This window comes from Danio rerio, chromosome 12, assembly GCF_049306965.1.
Source record: "Danio rerio strain Tuebingen ecotype United States chromosome 12, GRCz12tu, whole genome shotgun sequence".
NCBI classification, from domain to species: domain Eukaryota; kingdom Metazoa; phylum Chordata; class Actinopteri; order Cypriniformes; family Danionidae; genus Danio; species Danio rerio.
The window spans coordinates 478,797-502,510 of NC_133187.1; the positions used below are offsets into that span (position 1 = coordinate 478,797).

The window sequence follows — 23,714 nt, forward strand, 5'->3', positions numbered from 1 at the left end:
AGCTATAAGTGTCTTTATAATAGAGTTTTAGGCTTGTTTTGTCTTTATTATAGAAGTGTTATGACTGATTATACACGATTATAAACAGAGTTGTTATTCATTATAAGTGTGAGCTTCACAGAAAGTATTACTGATATTTTTTACTCCTAGAAGCATGATAAAAACTGTGAGAAGTGTATTTTGTGCAGTGTAAACCACCTTAATAAACAGAAATGTGGTGCTTTATTGAGATAAAAGCTTAGTTAATGCATTATTACAGCACTAAGGAGATGTGCACCTTAAAATAAAGTGTGAACAATCATTGTTTTGCAGTGTAAATCGTTTGATTTATTTCTAGCATTAATCTGCTTAAATGATTCATTAATTAATTTATTTATTTCATTCATTCATTTTCTTGTCGGCTTAGTCCCTTTATTAATCCGGGGTCGCCACAGCGGAGTGAACCACCAACTCCTCCAGCACATTTTTACGCAGCAGATGCCCTTCCAGCCGCAACTATTTTATTTGATTTAAAAATGCTTTTCTTCGAGTTTTTGTTTTGTTTTTAGTCCAAATGTATAAAATGAATATAATTAGTAATAATGTTTTTTAAATATTATATAAAAAGAGGTCAAATAAACTTGTTTTTGCTCTGAAATAAACTTATTTTCCTCCCTCATTGTCAGATTATTCTGCTTGTTTTAACTGTAAACTCACTCGTTCATTATTTTGCTTGTCCAGAAAATGCTTCTTGATTTCAGAATGTGTAGATATTTGGACTAAAGCAGGACAGAAGCTGTAAGAGGAGAGCATTATTGTGCAGTGAGTGTTGTATCTGACCTCTTGATCATGTCCTCCAGACTGCTCCGCATGCGGCTCATCTCCGGCAGGTTTTCTGTGTTTTTCTTGGATTCTCCGTTCGGCCTCCGTCTGCTTTTCTCCCAGTCCGTCCTCTGTCTCCTCTCCTGCTCCAGCACAAACTCCAGCTTAAAACACACACACACACACACACACACACACACACACACACACACACAAACACACAAACACACACACACACACACACACACGATATATGATTATTTTGCATGTGTGTAAGAGAGATGATGCAAACCATGCAAAAAATGCTGTCCTTACTCAGAGTTTCTGTCTTGTTTCTAGTCCAAATATCTGAAACTTTTTAAATCAACAAGCGTTTTCCAGGCAGTCAAACAATTCAGCAACGACTCAATGCACCCTGTGCCATCTTTTCAGGCAAGTATATTATAATAAACTGTAATTAAATGAGCTTAAATGTAAAGTAAGCCCACAGTTTAGTTTCATCAGTGGATAAAGAGCTGAATGACAGTATGTAGTTGATCAGGAACTGATGATCATACGCACGTCCTCGGCCTGCAGCTGCAGCTGGGCTTTCTCTCTGGTCAGAAGATTCACCTTCTCCTCTTCACACTGCAGATCCTCAATGGCCTGCTGCAGAGTACAGTAAAACACAGTAAATAGAACAGGAAAGCATAGTAAAGCACAATAAAGTATAGTAAAGTACACTAAAGTAACAGTAAACATAGTAAAATACAGTAAAATACAGTAAATTAGTACAGTAAAGTACAGAAAAGTACAGTAAAGCACAATAAAGTATATTAAAGTACACTAAAGTAACAGTAAACACAGTAAAATAAAGTTAAGTACAGTAAATTAGTACAGTAGAGCAAAGTAAAGTACAGTAAAGGAAAACAAATTAAAGTACACTAAAGTAACAGTAAACATAGTAAAATACAGTAAAGTACAGCAAATTAGTACAGTAAAATACAGTAAATCACAATAAAGTAACAGTAAACATAGTAAAATAAAGTAAACTACATTAAATTAGTACAGTAAAGCGCAGTAAAGTACAGAAAAGCACATTAAAGTATAGTAAAGTACACTAAAGTAACAGTAAATTACTTACTAACAGTAAACGACAGAAAAGTACAGTAAATTAGTACAGTAAACCACAGTAAACTATAGTAAAGTACACAGTGGCATAGCACAAAATTCGTGACGTTTACGGAAATCAGGCAGAGGTATAGTACAGCAGAGTAAAGTACAGTAGAGATGGAGAATAAAGATCTCAGACGTCTGAAATCCCTCAGAGAAGATCAATGCCAGCGGCAGTAAATAACACACACACATCAGCTGCTACTGTTCACATCTGCTACACACACTCACACACACGTACGCACACAAAAACACACACACACACACACACACACACACACACACACGCACACACACACACACACACACACACACACGCACACACACACACGCACACACACACACACATACACACACACACGCACGCACACACACACACACATACACACACACACATACACACACACACGCACGCACACACACGCACACACGCACACACACACACACACTTGACTGTAGAGTTCTGCAGAGAATAAAAGACAGGAGAAAGAGACTCCTCTGGAGCGTCTGAGCTCAACTAAACTCACACACTGGCTTCAACTGCTGTGCTTTAGATCAGAGATGCAGAATCAACAAGACAGCGCTGCAACCAAGAGGAATAAAGAAGGAACAATTGCAACAAACAAAACACATTTAGTGTACTGCCATCACAAGGGGAGAACAGTATACAAGATACCACTGCACTCACTGCACAGACAGTCTCACTTACAAGACACAAACTGACAACACGGACAATACAGTAGCATTCACAAGGACACGAGACTGCAGAGTTATGCAGAGGAGGAACAGACACTTCTGGGGCTCTGAGCTGAACTAAATGGCTAGAAATGAGCTTAAATCACTGTGCTTCTGTTTAGATTAGACATGCATGAATCTCGCATGAAATCAGCTGAAAAACTGATGAAATTACAGGAAATCAATGAGTCAAACACGAGAAATAACCCAAAGAAACTGTTAGTGTAATAATAGTCCGACTGTAGTGTTTAACCCTGAAATGTCCCTCTTCCACTTCAGTTTTCAACATTTTTTTTGCAACTAAATCCTAATGTAATGATGACAAACTCTGTATCCCTGGACAGGGTAAAGACAGCTGAATGCATAGTTCACCACAGTGTTTAGTTAAGTAGAAAGAGCGATAGAATAAACCACATTCACTGCCATCCTGCAACCTGTCAGACCATTTACACTTATATTTATACACCACTCATTCATTCATTCATTCATTCATTCTCCTTTAGCTTAGCCCCTTTATTTATCAGGGGTTACCACAGCGGAATGAACTGCTAACTATTCCAGCATATGTTTTATGCAGCTGATGCCCTTCCAGCTGCAACCCAGTACTGGGAAACACCTATACACTCATACACTAGGGCCAGTGTAGTTGATCAGTTCCCCTATAGCGCATGTGTTTGGACTGTGGGGGAAACTGGAGCACCCGGAGGAAACCCACGCCAACACGGGGAGAACATGCAAACTCCACACAGAAACACCAACTGACCCAGCTGAGACTCAAACCAGAGACCTTCTTGCTGTGAGGCCACAGTGCTAACCACTGAGCCAGCGTGTCGCCCATTTAACAGGACATCTGAATTGTAGTGTGAACTCTCCCTGTCTGAGCGTCTCACCTGCCCGAGCTCCAGCAGTTTCTGCTTCTCCGTCTGCAGTTTCAGCAGCTGCTCATTCTTCTGCTCCAGATCCTCCGAGAGCTTCTTCAGCGCCGCATCTGAGGACTGAACACACGCCACATCAGTCTGAGCGACACGTCCGGTCAAAGTTATTTTGTTCTCTTTCTCCAGTGTTCCCCTCATGATGTTTCTCAGATTCAGCAGTTGTTCTCAGTGTTTCCTCTAATATCTGTTCTTCTGGAGAAAGTCTGATTAGTTTTATTTGGGCTAGAATAAAGCAGTGTTTAATAGTGTTAAAGTCATGTTAAGCTCAATATTATTCACCCCTTCAGCAATATTAGTGTTGGATTGTCTCCAGAACAAACCACTGTTATACAATGACTTGCCTAATTACCCTAACTTTACCCTCATTACCCTAATTGTTTGTGTGTGTGTGTGTGTGTGTGTGTGTGTGTGTGTGTGTGTGTGTGTGTGTAGTGGTACCTGTCGCTGGTTCTCCACGAAGGTGTGTGTGTTCTCCAGCTCCTCCAGGTCTCTGCGCAGCTCACAGCACTCCGACTCCAGCCTCTGTCTCTGGGAGAGAAGCTGAGCCGAGGAGCCTTCAGAATCCTCCAGACGCTCCTGCAGCACACACACCTGCACACACACACACACACACACACACACATACACACACACGCACACACACACATCAGGAGAACACATACACATTAGGAGAACACACACACATACATGAGGAGGACACACACCTGCAGCTGCAGACGCTCACACCGCTGCTCAGCCTGCTGGAGGCTCTGCTGCTCCTGACAAACAGAGGAGAACACACACATGAGGAGAACACACACACTCACACACACACACACATGAGGAGAACACACACACACTCACACACACACACACACACATGAGGAGAACACACACGCACTCACACACACACACGAGGAGAACACACACACTCACACACACACACATGAGGAGAACACACACACTCACACACACACACATGAGGAGAACACACACACACTCACACACACACACACACACATGAGGAGAACACGCACATAAGGAGAACATACACACTCACACAGATGAGGAGAACACACACATACACACACACAGATGAGGAGAACACACAAATACACACACACAGATGAGGAGAACACACACATACACACACACACACATGAGGAGAACACACACATACACACACACAGATGAGGAGAACACACGCACACATAAACAGGAGAACATACACACACACACACTCATACATACATACAGATGAAGGAGAACACACACTTAAGAACACACACACACACAAATGGCTACACTCTGCACCTAGCAACAGCATAGCAACTGACTAAAACACACTCAGGATGCTTTAACACCACATAGCAACACCATGGCAACACTCTGCACCTAGCAACAGCATAGCAACTGACTAAAACACACTCAGGATGCTTTAACACCACATAGCAACGCCATGGCAACACTCTACACCTAGCAACAGCATAGCAACTGACTAAAATACACTCAGAATGCTTTAACATAGCAACATCTTGGCAACACTCTGCACCTAGCAACAGCATAGCAACTGACTAAAATACACTCAGGATGCTTTAACACAACATGGCAACATCTTGGCAACACTCTTCACCTAGCAACAGCATAGCAACTGACTAAAATACACTCAGGATGCTTTAACACAACATGGCAACATCTTGGCAACACTCTTCACCTAGCAACAGCATAGCAACAGACTAAAATAAACTCAAGATGCTTTAACACCAAATAGCAATACCATGGCAACCAAGCAACACCTAGCAACAGCATGGACAGGGACATGAAGGGAACGAGCAAAACAAGACAGCGGAGAACACACAGACCCGTATCCGGCAGCCGAGACGATCTTCCTTCAAACGAGAGGATCATCTATCAAACTAGTCCCGACAGGACATCCAGAGCTCTGCTGCAAGTGCCTAGACGAGTGCATGGAGCTGGAAACACTCTAATATGAGGGAGGCACCGGCAGCGCTTTCCCCATATTCTGCTGTGAACTCAGTCAGCAGGACAGGATAACCCCACCCCACCATGCCACTCAAAATGGCAAAAAATAAGGGAAGATAAACCTAAAACAAACTATTTTAGAGATTTAGGCTTAATTCATACTGTATTATATCATTTTACATCATATATTTTTATTTTTATTTTCAGTTTGTACACATTGAAATACAGTGCAGCCCTTTACATGCATCTCTTGACAACAATAACCTACATTAAAAAATTATACAAAATAAAAGGACATTTACATAAAAATAAACAAACAAACAACAAATAAATAAAATGCCCTTATTTGGTTAATGCTAATCTATTCAAAAGTGATCATTCTGAATACAGTGTACAGCAAATATATCGACTGAAGAGTGTATAAATACAGGACTGTAAGACTGCAACTACACTGTCCACATGAAGATTATTCATCAACTTCTCCCTCTGTGAATTTCACACCTTCAGTGTATCTAATGCAGGGACTCCATGTGTTTTAATAAATAAATAAATGCTGTTCAGCTTTTAGTATGTAATGATCTTTTCTAATGGCAGGCTTGACAACATCTTTCTTATCCATTGAGTTGTGTTTGGTCTTGTGCTTTTGTCCATAGCAAAGCTACACATTATTTGGCATAAAGCATGCTGAGGTGTATAGAGAAATGTTCGCTATAGTTTGAGTTCTCTGGGTAAAAGCCCAGCAAAACAGATTCATGCTACATTTAATATTATATATAAATATACACGATAGACACTTTATATTAGACTATATTTAGAACTTGTGCTCATCTCAGTATGATACCTGTCAGTACTGTATAAATAAAAATGAAATTTACGAGTGATTTCTGAGTGAAAAGTAAATGCTAAGTAATTTTGAGATAAAACACAATGCACAGATGTCTCTGCAGTCTATAATTACTGCTGTCTGCAAAGGCTCCGCTGCGATTTACACCTGGCGGATCATAAAATACCAGACTTAAAAGAGAAAACAGGCTTAGAGCCCCTGAGCACTATCCAGGAAATTTCATAGCTGGATTGAGCTCCTGTAATGTCTAGCACTCAATGAGAAATCATCTGAACTCAATATTAACCACTTAATACAACACAAAATACCCAGACAACAATCCACAACAGCCTCTGCAACCTTTCTGGACTATAAAACACTTTTATTTTTTTATAATTGACAACAAACAACGAACAAACAATCATATTTGCCATATAATCATATCAATGTCAAACACTCTGCACCTAGCAACACCATAGCAACTGAATAAACATCATTCAGGATGCTTTAATAGCTGCATAGTAACAGTCTGGCAACCACTTAACACATAGCAACTGACTAACATACACCCACTGTAAGTTGCTTAATGAATCACACAGCAACACTTTGGCAACACTTTGATTTAGCAACAGCATAGCAACTGACTAAAACACACTCAGGGTGTTTTAACAACCACATTGCAATGTCTTGGCAACACTCTACACCTAACAACGGCATAGCAACTGACTAAAATACACTCAAGATGCTTTAACAACCACATAGAAATGCCTTGGCAACACTCTACACCTAGCAACAGCATAGCAACTGACTAAAATACACCCAGGATGCCTTACCAACCACATAGAAACACCTTGGCAACACTCTACACCTAGCAACAGCATAGCAACTGACTAAAATACACTCAGTATGCTTAAACCACAACATAGCAACACCTTGGCAACACTCTACACCTAGCAACAGTATAGCAACTGACTAAAATACACTAAAGATGCTTAAAAGGCACAAAGCAACACTTTGGCAAAAATCTGCACCTAGCAACAGCATAGGAACTGACTAAAACACACTCAGGGTGTTTTAACAACCACATAGCAACACCATGGCAACACTCTACACCTAGCAACAGCCTAGCAACTGACTAAAATACACTCAGGATGCTTAAACCACAACATAGCAACACCTTGGCAACACTCTACACCTAGCAACAGCATAGCAACTGACTAAAATACACTCAGGATGCTTTACCAACCACATAGAAACGCCTTGGCAACACTCTACACCTAGCAACAGCATAGCAACTGACTAAAATACACTCAGGATGCTTTACAAACCACATAGAAACGCCTTGGCAACACTCTACACCTAGCAACAGCATAGCAACTGACTAAAATACACTCAGGATGCTTTACCAACCACATAGAAACGCCTTGGCAACACACTATACCTAGCAACAGCATAGCAACTGACTAAAATACACTCAGGATGCTTTACCAACCACATAGAAACGTCTTGGCAACACTCTACACCTAGCAACCACATAGAAACTGACTAAAATACACTCAGGATGCTTAAACCACAACATAGCAACACCTTGGTAACACTCTACACCTAGCAACAGCATAGCAACTGACTAAAATACACTCACGAGGAGAACACAAACATAAACATGAAGAGACCCAAAGAAAGCAGAACACAGACTCCTGTATCCAGAAGAGGAAACTCAATATAATGACAAAAAGCCTCTAGTCTATCATATCAATGCAATATTTAAAGGGACAGTTCACACAAAATAAATAAATACTGTCCTAATGTCCTCATTCTCCTCTTAATCAGCCCTTGACTTCAAAAGTATTTGTTTGTCCTACTATGAATATCAATGTTTACGTTTTCAGCATTCTTCAAAATATCTCCTTCAGTGTTCAACAGAAATAATAAAGGCTTTGAAACAACAAGAAGCCATTTTCATGAGTTCATTTTGGAGTGAACTGTCTCTTTAAATGACGGGAAATAAATAACTACTCCTGAATTTAGCTCTTTATCAATTACTGAAGGAATGAATCCCGTGCTGTACCTGTATGAATGTGGTGGAGGTGAAACTGTCCCAGTCCAAATCCTCCTGCTCCTCAGAGAGAGAACGCAAGACTGACGAGACCTGACAAACACCATCCATCATCTCACACACACAGCGCAGAGTTTCCCTGCTCATGTGTGTGTGTGTGTGTGTGTGTGTGTGTGTGTGTGTGTGAGAACAGCTGGACTCCTCCTGTCCTTCACTATTCACTCACAGACACACCAGAAACACACACACACACACACACACACACACACACACCGCCTCGTCCTATAGAGCTGTTAGACATGAGCCTGCATACATGATTATTTCATCTGCACATGTCAAAATCAACTAAAATACAGCAGAAATAATTATTCTGATGATGAAGATTAACGTGAACACTCTGAGAGACGTCACGGGGAGTGATCTGTGGAGGCTTTCATTTAAATAAACCCCCCCGCATGCCTACAGTCTGGAAGATGTCTGCGAGCGTCAGAAGAACAGAGCGATTGTTGTGATGTGTGTGCTCTTCTTCATTTTCTAGATGAATCGGCAGACAAAACAGTGTGTGTTCAGACACCCCACACCTCCATCTGCTGCACAGGTGACGCGGGACGTCTACTGGCACACGCTGATTACATCTCCACAGGTGAGACTCAATACATGTGTGTGTGTGTGTGTGTGTGTGTGTGTGTGTGTTTATGTGCTGTCCACTGCATACTGTACGAGTGATTTACAGCCGAACACCCACCACAGCTGACATTCACACTCAATCATGTCAACATTATACAGACGCTGACCTCTGACCTCTGACATCAAGCCCTCTGGGTCAAATATCCACATACATTATACAGGCTGCTGCTTACACATTTTTCAGACGCACTGCCATTCATTCATTCATTCATTTTCCTTCGGCTTAGTACATTTATTCATCAGGGGTCATCACATTTTTTTATTTATATTTATATTTATATTTATATTTATATTTATATTTTTATTTATTTATTTATTTATTTATTTATTTATTTATTTATTTATTTATTTATTTATTTATATTTCATTTTTTATTAATTAATTTATATATTTATTTATAAATATTTTTATTTATTTATTTATTTATTTCTTTATTTATATTTTATATTTTATTTTTTATTTATATTTATTTATTTATATTTAGTTATTAATTAATTTATTTATATATTTTTATTTATATTTTTATTTATTTATTTATATTTTATTTGTTTTTTTATATTTTATTTATTTATTTATTTATATTTAATAATTTATTAATTAATTTATATATTTATTTATAAATATTTTTCTTTCTTTATTTTTATTTTTTCTTTATTTATTTATATTTTATTTTTCATTTAGATATATATATTTATATTTAATTATTAATTAATTTATTTATATTTTTTTATTTATATTTTTATTTATTTATTTATATTTTATTTATTTATTTATATTTTATTTATTTATTTATTTATATTTAATTATTTATTTATTAATTTATATATTTATTTATAAATATTTTTCTTTCTTTATTTTTATTTTTTATTAATTTATTTATTTATATATTTTGTATTTATATTTTTATTTATTTATTTATATTTTATTTATTTATTTATTTATTTAAATTTTTGAATAGGAAAATATTAAAAGATAAACGGGCCTGACTCTAAACAAATAGACACCATTAACATCTCATTCATCAACTCACCACAGCGAAATGAACCACCTACCATCCCAGCATATGTTTTACACAGCGGATGCCTTTCCAGCTACAACCCAGTACTGGGAAACACCCATACACACACTTATACACTACGGACAATTGAGTTAATCAATTCCCCTATAGCGCAAGTGTTTGGACTGTGGGGGAAACGGGAGAACCCCGAGGAAACCCACGCCAACACAGGGAGAACATGCAAACTCCACACAGAAACACCAAGCTGACTGAGCTACCGTGTTACCCCCAGATGCATTGTGTCAAAGAAGATTAACATGATTATATAAAATAAGAGTGAATTAAAAAGGGTTGTCACGTCTAACTTGAGCCAGAAATGGACTATTAGACTAACACAACTGCATACAATCCTTCTAAATACAGAGAAGATTATTAAACAAAGACTAGATGAAGAGAAAGTGAAGAGTCTGCTAATGCAGTCAGCTCTAATGCTCTTCTATTCTGCAAGACCTGGCAACACCAGCAGATCCTCCTTAAACACACACACACACACACACACACACACACACACACACACACACACACACACACACACACTCACACACACACACTCCTGTCTACATCACAATAAAAGCAGATCAGATTCCTCCAGTCAGTTTCTCCAGATAAAGCGGAGTGTGAGAGAGTCTCTGCTGTCAGAGCACATTTGCTGAATTACTCAGTCTCTGAAAGCATATTATTATGTGCTGTAAACTCGAGCAGCACTGCAATAAATAATAACCTTAATATAAAACAGCAGGACAGCACTGGAGGCCAGAAGACGGAGAGAGAGACGGAAATATGATGATGCTGCAAATAAAAATGTAGGACTTTTTGGAAAAGATGCATTCATGTTGACTTAAAATTTATTTTTAAAAAGAAAAGCGCGTGCATTAAACAAAAAAATGCAAATGAGGAGCAATTTTGTTTGTGTACTGTGTGACAATATTCAGGTAATCTGTGAAATAATTTAGAAATCAAATATTACTTTAAACGCATGTGTATTAAATCAGAAAGTTTTGAACGAGAAAAACTTAAAATGCTCTCAGGTGTGTGGACCCCACTGCAGTATATTGGAAGCATGCACATTAAAAACAATAAATAAATAAACTAATTCATTATAATAAATTAATTATTTAATTAAATAAATATTTATTATAAAGGAATAAATAAATATTTTTTATAATTAATTAACTTATCAATTATTAATTCATTAATTTGTATTTATTAAAAAAATTAAATGCAATTAGTAAATTTTTTTTAAATGTCATAACATATATTTGCATATTTTAAAACAAATAAATAAAATGTGCATTAAATTACATATTTTAAAAAACATGCAATTTCACCAGTGCTCTCAGACATTTATTTATTAATTTATTTATATATTTTTTTATTTATATTTTAATATTTTATATATATATATATATATATATATATATATATATATATATATATATATATATATATATATATATATATATATATATTTATATTTTTGAACAGGAAAAGATTAAAAGATAATCGGGCTCTGACTCTGCAGAAAATGAAAACATACAGACACCATAAATATCTCATCCATCAACTCCTGAGAACAGCACAAACAATCACCAAAAACACAAAATAAACAGTAACAGGTTCATTTGGAACCCAGAGTATTATTTAAAATATCATTTTTACAATATATGATATAGCAACATTTCTAATTTAATTTAAAAGGAAATGCATGTGCATTCAAGAGCAAAGCTGCACAAGAGCTGTGTGAGAGGCATGAATATTGTGTAGTGTGAAGCATCAGAGTGATTCTATATGTTTTTGGATATCTGCCATTTCTAAGGCTTATGTGAAGCACTCAACCTGCAGTTAAATGTGCAATATAAATAAGGACTCACAGCACGCATGCGGACGAATGCCTCATGCTTCTGCCTGCTCAGCTCAGTGTTCTCCTCCTCCAGCTGCTGCACGCGGCTCTGCAGACGCTCACTCTGCTCCATCGCCTTCTTCAGCTCGTCTCGGTCCTTCATCTCTGTCTGCAGCGGATGAACCTGAAGAAGCAGAGAGCGTGTGAGTGTGTGTGTGTGTAGTCACGCGCACTCCTGGCCTACAATCCAGAGGAAAAACTCCAGCGCTGCCTAAGACTCTGATATGTCTGCTGAACACATCAGCTGTACTTTCTCAGCCCATACACTCATGCTTAGATACTGAAGCACAAGGAGAGGCGTATTATTATTATTATTATTATTGAACAGTTCTCATAAAACAGGTGCTGTAGTGTGTGTGACAGTAATGATTTGTTTGATCGAACCAAAAAATACTACAGTAACTTACAGTAAACACTGCTTTTGAGCCGTATTGTGAAGCACTTGTATTAGTCTGTTGTGGTGATTCTACAGTTGCTATGGTAACACAATCACTAAAGTAATTGATCTTTTATGGTGATCTTCTACAGTTGCTATGGTGACAAGACAACTATAGTAATTGATTTGTTGTAGTGATTCTGCAGTCGCTATGGTAACACAACAACTATAGTAATTAATCTGTTGTGGTGATTCTACAGTTGCTATGGTAACAACAACTATAGTAATCGATATGTAGAGGTGATGTTACAATTGTCACAGTAACACAACTGTAGTAATTGATCTGTTGTGGTGATTCTACAGTTGCTATGGTAACACAACAACTATATTGACCAATCTGTCATGTTGATTCTACAGTTGCCTTGGTAACACAACAGCTATAGTAACTCATCTGTTGTGGTGATTCTACGGTTGATAAGGTAACACATCAACTAGTAACTGTTATGTTAATAACTGATTACCACAGCAATTATAGAATCACCACACAACAGATTAATCAAGTCGTTGCTCCAAAACACTACAACATTTACTAAATGACTACAGTATTTACAGTCATATAGGAGCTTTATTCTTTAATATCCATCATCCTTCCATCATTCTCTGTTTAACAGGATTCGACATGTCCGCATAGATGCCTTCCTGGATGAAATAACAGATGTGCGCTAATTTTCCAAAACAAGCTCAAAATCTGTCTGAGAGATGCGCAGAGCTGAAGCTGCAGCCAGAGCGTCTGTCACCAGGAAAAACAGCCCAGTCCTGTATCTGAGGCTCTGATGCATAATGCTGGACAGTTCATCACTGAGGAGAACGCCCAAACAGGAGATCAAAGAGAGCCAGCAGAAATACCTCTGCGCTTAGAAGAGTGTGTGGGTGTGTGTGTGTGTGTGTGTGTGTTCCACAGAACGATACACTGCTGCAGGTTTGAGGAGGATCAAGTTCACAGCACAGAGCCGATAGACGAGAGAATTGTGATTATTAGTGATCAGCACTGGCCTCAGTGTCTTTACCGCGGTAAACAGAGTTGATCTGGCAGACGCTCACATTCCTGCTTCACACTCAATCACTCACAGCAGATCTGGAGCTGCGGCTACACACACACATTAGTGCTCCTTCAGTGAGTTTCACAACTGCGCACACACACACACACACACAAACACACACACACACACACACACACACACACACACACACACACACACACACACACACACACACACACACACACACACACATTCAAAATTAAAATAAAATTAACCAGAAATAAGTTTGTTTTTAAGCATATTTACAGTGGATATTATTTTGCATAATCTAATTATAACTAGTGGCATGGTGGCTCTGTGGTCAGCACTGTTGCCTCACAGCAAGAAGGTCTCTGGTTTGAGTCTCGGCTGGGTCAGTTGGTGTTTCTGTGTGGAGTTTGCATGTTCTCCCCGTGTTGGCGTGGGTTTCCTCCAGGTGCTCCGGTTTCCAGTCCAAACACATGCGCTATAGGGGAACTGATCAACTACACTGGCCGTAGTTTATGAGTGAGTGTGAATGAGTGTGTATGGGTGTTTCCCAGTACTGGGTTGCAGCTGGAAGGGCATCCGCTGTGTAAAACATATGTTGGAATAGTTGCGCTGTGGCGACCCCTGATGAATAAGGGACTAAGCTTAATGAAAATGATGAGCTCTTCACTGAGCGAGCTGAATAATGCACTTCAGGATGTTGGATTATCAGACAATAATGTTCACGTGATGAGTAACGGCCACTTCACCAGCTCAGCTGTGCAATATTGTCTATTAATTCAGTGGAGTGAACTGCTTGTTCTAGTCTGCATAGATGTGATGCATCTTTTTATTTGTCTGTGTTTTCCTCCACCTTTCTGGCAGATGAGTTGCGATGGCATCGTTAATCTTGTTTCAGTTTATATCTCGGTCATCTTTTGTCCTGCCGAAATTGTAAGCGGACTCAATTACGAAGCATCTGCAGCACAAATGCACCAGAAGCGGCTTTGATCTGCTATTATGTCATAACTTTATGTCCAGTAAATCACGCATGAAACATCTGCTTCCAGTGCAGCGAATGTTGTGAAAGACGTCGTAATGTGCAGATTACAATAACAAGCCTATTATAACAACAGACATATGGATTCCTCAATATCCATGAACTAAACTGAACACAAACCTCTCTCTCTCTCTCTCTCTCTCTCTCTCTCTCTCTCTCTCTCTCTCTCTGTCTCTCTCTCTCTCTCTCTCTCTCTCTCTGTCTCTCTCTCTCTCTCTCTCTCTCTCTCTCTCTCTCTCTCTCTCTCTCTGTCTCTCTCTCTCTCTCTCTCTCTCTCTCTGTCTCTCTCTCTCTCTCTCTCTCTCTCTCTCTCTCTCTCTCTCTCTCTCTCTGTCTCTCTCTCTCTCTCTCTCTCTCTCTCTGTCTCTCTCTCTCTCTCTCTCTCTCTCTCTCTCTGCCTTTTCTGTCTTTTAAAGGGTTTAAGAAATAGATATAAGATAGCAACTAAGTTTCTCTGTAAAATATGCAGGGCTCCACACCATTCATTATCGTAGTCCAACACAAATTGATTAACCTAACATCACACTTTTAATGAATTTATGTGGACTGAACATAAAAAATTAAGTTGTCCCAATGAAATCTCAAGAACTGAGTTTATTCAGCTCATTTTAAATAAGTAGTTACTTAGTGTTGTCGCCTCACAGCAAGAAGGTCACAGTGTCGCTGGTTCACGCCAGTCGGCGTTTCTGTGTGGAGTTTGCATGTTCTCCCCGTGTTGGTGTGGGTTTCCTCCGGGTGCTCCGGTTTCCCCCACAGTCCAAACACATGCGCTATAGGGGAATTGGGTAGGCTGAATTGTCTGCAGTGTATGAGTGTGAATGAGTGTTTGTGGGTGTTTCCCAGAGATGGGTTGCAGCTGGAAAGGCATCCTCTGTGTAAAAATGTGCAGGATAAGTTGGTGGTTCATTCCGCTGTGGCGACCCCAGATTAACAAAGGGACTATGCCATCAAGAAAATGAATGAATGAGTGTTCAGTCAGTTAAATAAGATCTACAAATTCACAATTTTTGTGATTTTTGTTTTTTTATTTCCTTATTTATTTCTGCTTCTGAGCTGCATTATGGGCTCTTGATCTTTCTTTCAGCAACTTTTGACCTTGAAAAGCACATGTGTACTAGTCTGCAGTGCTATACTGTCTGGGTTGGTTTTGTATATTACACTACAGAAACCTTGTAATAAACTGTGTAAAATGTGTTTGGACTGTGGGGGAAACCGGAGCACCCGGAGGAAACCCACGCCAACACGGGGAGAACATGCAAATGTAACCCCCACCGGTCCAACATCGCCCAACTCGCTCTAAGCTGGGACCGAACCGGCGACCTTTCGCATGGGAGCTGGTTTTATCTACCAAGGAAGCTTAAGACCATGGCCTTTAGCATCTGTCGCTAGAGCACCTTTAGAGCTCAGAGCAGTGAGGTTTACCTGCACAGAACTTACAAGCTGGCCTCCGTCACACTCACCCCCTTAAACCTCACTCCCATCCAGGTCACGACACCAATGTAACCCCGCCGGTCCTACACAAACTCCACACACAAACACCAACTGATCAGTGTGACACCACTGAGCCTAATAAAACACAATTAATGTATAATTTAATAAATAATATTAATATTATAACTAACTTTAGGCAGTTTATTGTATAACAGTGGTTTGTTTTGTAGACACCCCCCCCCCAAAAAAAAAAAAAAAAACTAAAAGCTGCATCATTCCAGCTAAACTAAAATTAATAACTTTCTGCAGAAGACATATTATAGGACACACTGTGAAAAATCCATTGCTCAGTGAAACACACACGAGAATAAATATTTCACAGGAGACAAACGTCAAACGTTGTACAGAGTATTTTGTGTTGTCGTCGTCATAAACATTGCTGGTCTCGCAGCATATTCACACATTCATTCAGTGACAACTTAAATATTAGATGAACAGATATTATTTACCATGCTGCCTTTAATATTAGGTCTCATATCACACGCAAGACTGACTTCAAAACAACATCAGCACTGTTTAATTAACTGCGAATAATGTTGTACTGTAATGCCAAAATGATTTCATACATTCATTTTCCTTCGGCTTAGTCCCTTTATTCACCACAGCGGAATGAACCGTCAACTACGGCCAATGTAGTTGATCAGTTCTCCTATAGCGCATGTGTTTGAACTGTGGGGGAAACCGGAGCACCCGGAGGAAACCCACGCCAACACGGGGAGAACATGCAAACTCCACACAGAAACACCAACTGACCCAGCTGAGACTCAAACCAGAGACCTTCTTGCTGTGAGGCAACAGTGCTGACCACTGAGCTACTGTGCCACCCCAGGCGCACATTATTGTCTCATAGTTCAGCATCCTGAAGTGCATTATTCAGCTTATTCAGGGAATCTCCATGGCTCAGTGAAGTGGAGAAGGGTGCTGATGGATTTATATTCACATATTCAATTAGTGACATCTTAAACATACATATGCATGGCTTATTTCTATAGCACACACACAGTGGCAATTCCAAGAGCTTTACATAAACAGGAATAAAAAGAGACAAGTATAAATAAAGTTTATATAGTGTTTACCACGCTAATGTAAATATTGGGTCTCATATCACATGCAAGTGTGACTTCGACAACACGAGCACTACTTAATTAATCAAACTATGGTGTACTTTGAAATGATTTCCCTCATTTGAGATCATGCCTCTCTGAAATTATACTGTGTAGTAAATGTGTAAATGTTTAATCAACTTTACCTCAGTCCACTAGAGTGAGCGTAAGTGTGATTTAGAGTGATCTGTCTCTTTAAGAGCTGGAAGCCCCCTCATTTCTTCAACTCTTTGTTTACATTCCCGAGAAAACCCCCGAGAGTCTGGATCCACCTGCATATTCATATCTGCCAGTCCCGACAGAGTACACTGATTTCACACGATTACAACCAAACAGAGTGCGCGCGCGCGTGTGTGTGTGTGTGTAGCTCATAAAGAATTAAGAGTGTCTTACGTGAGCCAGTGGTTTGCTGTGTATGGCGATGATGGGTCTGTTCTGCTGGAAGTCAGTCTGGATCACACACACTTTCTTCTCCATTCTCAACACAAACACACACTCGCCATCCTGCTGTCTGAGAGAGTGTGTTACCTGAGTCTGAGCCGCATACCGTCTAATCACACACACACACACACACACACACGCACGCACGTGCGCAGGAGGAGGAACTACAGCACAGAGGAAAACATCCACTCTCACTGAACAGTGAACGAACACACACACACACACACACACACACACTTAAAAAGCACTGTTGATTTCTATGTGGATGTGTACAGTAGGCAAGAAGGTCGCTGGTTCGTGTCCCGGCTGGTTCAGGTGGTGTTTCTGTGTGGAGTTTGCATGTTCTCCCCGTGTTGGCGTGGGTTGCTCTGGTTTCCCCCAAAGTCCAAATACATGCGCTATAGGGGAATTGCTGAACTACACTGGCCGTAGTGTATAAGTGTGTGTGTGTGTGTGTGTGTGTGTGTGTGTGTGTGTGTGTGTGTGTGTGTGTGTGTGTGTGTGTGTGTGTGTGCGTGAATGAGTGTGTATGAGTGTACCCCAGTACTGAGTTGCAGCTGGAAGGGCATCCACTGTGTAAAACATATGCTTGAATAGTTGGTGGTTCATTCCGCTGTGGCAACCGCTGATGAATAAAGAGACTAAGCTGAAGGAAAATTAATAAATGAAAGTATTTATTTAAAATATCCTTGCTGTTATCAACAATACTTTGTATTTACACACACACACACACACACACACACACACACACACACACACACATACACACACACACAAAATAAATGCATGACAGGACAAATATCATAGAATCATAATTTTCTGCTCTGCCATCCATGACCTGTAATCTGGAGTGTGTGTGTGTGTGTGTGTGTGTGTGTGTGTGTGTGAGAGAGGTAAATTGACTAGATTTTAAATGACTTTAATGTTGATAAATCATGTGTTCATCTGTTATATGACGAGTTTGACTGAATCAGAGGCTCAGACACTGATAAATAAATAAATCATCACCGCTGATGTGTTTAATCTCCAACACACACAACATGAAGACACACACAGCACCATAACCAGCGCTCATCCTAAAACACACTTCAATGAGCAGCGCCATCTGTTGGAGGAACACAGCAACTACTACACTTCACACACACACACACACACACACTGATGAGGATCATCTTCTGACAGACAGCAGTGTTATTACAAATTAATCAATAAGTGTGTGTATGTGTGTTCATCAGTGTGTGTATATCAGTGTGTGATGTGTGTGAGTTGTCTTTGTTTGTGTGACAGTGTGTGCATGAGTCAGTGTGAGTGTGTGTTTTGTACGCATGTGTGTGATGTGCTCATCAGTGTGCGTGTGTGTTTGTGTGTGTGTGTGTGTTTGTATGCAGGAGTTTGATGTGTCCATCAGTGTGTGTGTGTGTGTGTGTGTGTGTGTGTGTGGTGTTCATCAGTGTGACTGTGGGTGTATTTGTATGCATGTGTGTGATGTGTGTTCATCAGTGTGTGTGTATCCTGTATGTGAGACAGTGTGTTTATCAGTTTGTGTGTTTATATGCATGTGTGTGATGTGTGTTCATCAGTGTGTGCGCGTGTGTGATGTGTTCATCAATGTTTGTAATTTGTTTTTGTGACAGTTTGTTCATCAGTCTGAGAGAGAGTGTGTGTGTGTGTATCAGTGTGTGTATGTGTGTTTGATGTTTATTAGTGTGTATTGTGTGCATATATTTATATGTGTATGTGTGTGTGTGTGTGATGTGTTCATCAGTGTAATTGTTGTATGCATGACTGTGTGTGTCTGTTCATCAGTGTGTGTGTGTGTGTGTGTGTGTGTGTGTATAGAGGTGTGTGTAATAGGATCAGTGTGAGCTTCTTGTCCTGCATTAATCTGCTGTTGTTGTGCAGGTGTCGGCGCAGCAGGTGCCGCTCTCACTTTAATACACTTTCTGCAAACACACACACACACACACACACACACACACACACACAAAATTGAGTCTATTCTCCTCTGTAGATCACGATGTTTTTGGCCGTCTCGTAGACTTTGATCTCGTACAGGCTGTCGTGAGGCAGCAGCTTCTGCAGGCCGTCCCAGATGAACACTGACAGGTTCTCTGTGGTGCTGCGGGACACAAACAAACATCAGAGTCTCTGATCAATCACTCACACACACACAAACACACAAACACACACACAGGGCAGATTCATACCTGACAACATCTGCAAAATACGGCACATCCAGGTCCAGGTTTTTATGGTCAAGAGGCTTCATGACGGCCTCCTAAACACATTATTGACATTTAATTAATATTTTTATTAATTATTTATTTTAGTATAAATAAACCCAGCACTGGGAAACACCCATACACACTCATTATTGCTATACCTGATTATAGGTAATCATTCATTTATTCATTTTCCTTTGGCTTAGTCCCTTTATTAATCAGAAGTCGCCACAGCGGAATGAACCACCAACTATTCCAGCACATGTTTTACACAGCAAATGCCCTTCCAGCTGCAACCCAGCACTGGGAAACACCCATACACTCTCATTCTCATTTTCACACACACACTTACACACACACACACACACACACACACACACACACACACACACACACACACACACACACACACACACACACACACACACACACACACACACACAACGGCCAGTTTAGTTGATCAGTTCCCCTATAGCGCATGTGTTTAGACTGTGGGGGAAACCGGAGCACCCGGAGGAAACCCACACCAACACGGGGAGAACATGCAAACTCCACACAGAAACACCAACTGACCCAGCCGAGACTCAAACCAGAGACCTTCTTGCTGTGAGGCCACAGTGCTAACCACTGAGCCACCATGTCACCCTTTATGAATTAGTTATTGATAATAGTAATATTAATAATAGTTAATATTAATAATAGTACTATTATTACATTTAATTTATTAAATAGATTCAATATGCTTATTATTTTGATAGCCAAAAATCAATTCATGGTATAATTTGTTAATTAATAAATATGTTACGTGTAAAAAAAAAAGACTCATTTCATTTAAAAACATTCTATTTTCCCTTCTAAAAAGTATATTTTTCTATACAGTGTGTATATATATATATATATATATATATATATATATATATATATATATATATATATATATATATATATGTATGTATGTATACAATTATATTTAAAATTTAATAAGCAGTAGATTACATGCAAAAAATTCTCCAGTCACACTTTGCATTAAGGTTTCATTAGTTAATGCGATTACATGACATAAGAATGAACAAGACCTGTACAGCATTTATCAATATATTAATTATTAACTGATGGCTGTACCTCAATAAACTCCTTCAGATCAGTGAGGTTCATCACCATTCCTGTGTTCTTGTCGATCTATGAAAACAGAAATACAGTCGTGTGCATTTACAATACTATAGCACAGAGCACTGCATATATGCTTATAGACAGTTCTGCCATACCTTTCCACGCACCGTCACTTCAACTAGAACAGAAATGAAGCATATGAAGAGATTTACTTGAGCTCTTGCACGACATAAGAGAGACACTGATAATGCGATCATAATTAATAGCACATATTTAATAACTCGCCTGTATAGTTATGGCCATGACCATTAGGATTGTTGCATTTCCCAAACGTTCTCTTATTCTCCTCATCACTCAAACATTTACTGAAATACATCCAATAAATGCATTAACAACAACAACAACAACAACAACAACAACAACAACAACAACAGCAATGCATCACATTCCAGCCAAACTAAACATAGGAAATACTCTGAAAACCGACATGATCTGTTAAAGATCACTTGCAAAATATATGAAAAAAAAAAAAATAATTTCATAGGGCTAATAATAATAATAATAATAATAATAATAATAAAAATAATAATAATAATAATAAATCAATGACTAAAAATAAGCAGTAACAAAGATCATGTTTTAGTAAATTCAGTGTTTAGATTTGTTAAAGTTTCTCCTTGTTTCCAACATTTAAAAAATAATTTCTGACTTTTATTTCAATCCTTGACACATTTAAAGAGAAAATAGTGCCTTAACCCCCTACTGAAATGTAAATTACATTATAGTATTATTCGATGTTTTATTTATTGCACTATTTAGTTTATTATATGCTGCTTGGATATACAGTAGTGTGTAAATACATGTTTAACAATGGAAGATGAGAGTTTGTTTGTTATTTGAAGGTTTAATCAAAGAGGATGAAATAAAGTGAAAGAAAATCACTGTTACGCGTGGTCACGTTAAACTACACTTCCCAGAATTCCTCCCTGTTGACGCAGGCGTGTTTCTGACTTCCTGCAACAAGTACTTTTCGCAATCCAGACTGCTTGTAGAAATATTATCAACGAATTTACGCAAAACTGTTGTACGACATTTCACGTTGTGCTCATGAAAGTGTGTTAGCATGAAAATACAAAGAATAAGATTAGTAAAAACAGCGCGCGCACACACATGCACGCGCCGGACAAAAGCGTGCAGATATAAAGCGTTACAGCTGAAAATATCCCTCAGTGACCGTTTACAGGTGGCTAGTTACTGATTAGTTATTTAGTTAATTAATTGATTAGTTAGTTAATTACCTGTGTAGTCTGTGGCAGGCGCTGAAGCTGCAGACGCGCGTGATGAAGGCGACGCGTTCACTCATCCTCCTCCTCTCCTCTATCAGCAGATCTACGACTGAACACGAGATATGAATATATATTTCTATCTATATATATGATTTCTGATGATTTGTGCTCAGTGGAGGCGGGGCTTCGCGGATCCTCCCCTCATATGCAGCTCATAATCGATTATACCGTGACGTCAGCACTCCCCACGTGCACGAGCGTCATGTGTTTTCTGCATTTCTCACACTCTGATCAGACAAAAGTGTTATTATTCAGTTTTACATGCATATACGTGTGTGTGTGTGTGTTTATTGATCATGCATTTATTTACTTGATCAGCAATATTTAGCTCTGTAATGTTCTGTAAATGAAGATCTATTTAAATATATATGAGAAAATAGCATTAAATCTGTATTTTCAGCAGCATCAGCTCAGAAATCTCTCTAAAAGAACAGGTATTGGTGTTTAATTATTATACAATCAAGAAGAGTTTTAATTTTGCTTGATAATTTAGTGAAGTGAAATATAACAATATAAAAAAGAGAATAGATAAATAGTGTACACGTCTTTACTATCACTTTTGATCAATTTGTTTATAATGTTTAATTAATTATGAAGCATTTTACATTTCTATAACAGTTTCCACAGAATACATCAGATGACAGCTATATGCTTTGTTTTCTTCCATTATCTACCATAAAAACACCTAAACTTACTTTTCATTACTAATATGCATTCCTAAGAGCTTCATTTGTTCAATCATGAAGTTGATTTGATCAACATTTAGATTTTTTTTAACCCTCGGATTCCATATATCTTGAAATAATCATATCTCAGACAAATATTAACAAACCAAATGTCAAGGGAAATGGTTTATTCAATTAATAAAAATATTAAAAATGACTGGCTTTGTGGTGATTTGTAAAATGTTCCTCAAAATGTATTATTTAATTGTATTTTTCATTTTAAAACTGCAGGTTAAATTTAATAATGAAAAAAAAAAAAAAAAAAAAATATATATATATATATATATATATATATATATATATATATATTATATATATATATATATATATATATATATATATATATATATATATATATTATTTATATATTATATATATTATATATATTATATATATATATATTATATATATATATATATATATATATATATATATATATATATATATATATATATATATATATATATTTCCCAAATGATATTGAACATATTCAGAAGATGTTCACAGTATGTCTGATAATATTTGTTCTTCAGGAGAGTCTTATTTGTTTTATTTCGGCTAGAATAAAAGCAGTTATTCATATTTTTAACACCATTTTAAGATCAACATTATTATATGTGTTCACAAAGTGAGGACCACCCCCCTGTACATGGCCCTGTTTCTCACTATATATATGTATTATATTA

The 23,714-nt window shown here is 38.2% G+C and overlaps 2 protein-coding genes across 11 annotated transcripts in view; both read right to left on the bottom strand.

The window, feature by feature from the left end:
- LOC100333572 (putative uncharacterized protein MYH16) overlaps positions 1–17,736 on the bottom strand; it is a 43,166-nt gene extending 25,430 nt beyond the window's left edge. The window contains exons 1-8 of one of the 10 annotated variants that reach the window (XR_012387733.1): positions 17,578–17,736; positions 12,080–12,232; positions 8,477–8,521; positions 4,326–4,381; positions 4,062–4,214; positions 3,579–3,683; positions 1,363–1,449; positions 820–965 (exon numbers count right to left, since the gene is read on the bottom strand). Coding sequence is in view for 6 of the 10 variants with exons in the window: in XM_073917949.1 (XP_073774050.1) it covers positions 820–965; positions 1,363–1,449; positions 3,579–3,683; positions 4,062–4,214; positions 4,328–4,381; positions 8,477–8,557; positions 12,080–12,232; positions 17,578–17,661 (863 nt within the window). In the remaining 4 variants the exon portion in view is untranslated. Of the gene's footprint in view, positions 1–819; positions 966–1,362; positions 1,450–3,578; positions 3,684–4,061; positions 4,215–4,325; positions 4,382–5,464; positions 5,578–8,476; positions 8,558–12,079; positions 12,233–17,577 lie in introns of those variants that run through there. The other 9 variants (XR_012387734.1, XM_073917951.1, XM_073917950.1 and 6 more) reach the window with 9 other exon arrangements.
- Positions 17,737–19,111: 1,375 nt separating this feature from the next.
- On the bottom strand, positions 19,112–22,413 carry pts (6-pyruvoyltetrahydropterin synthase). Its single transcript, NM_001098767.1, is given in 6 exon segments — positions 19,112–19,744; positions 19,833–19,903; positions 20,970–21,026; positions 21,113–21,135; positions 21,243–21,322; positions 22,256–22,413. Coding segments are annotated over 6 exon segments (420 nt in total). The 5' UTR covers positions 22,321–22,413; the 3' UTR covers positions 19,112–19,620.
- Positions 22,414–23,714: the final 1,301 nt, after the last annotated feature.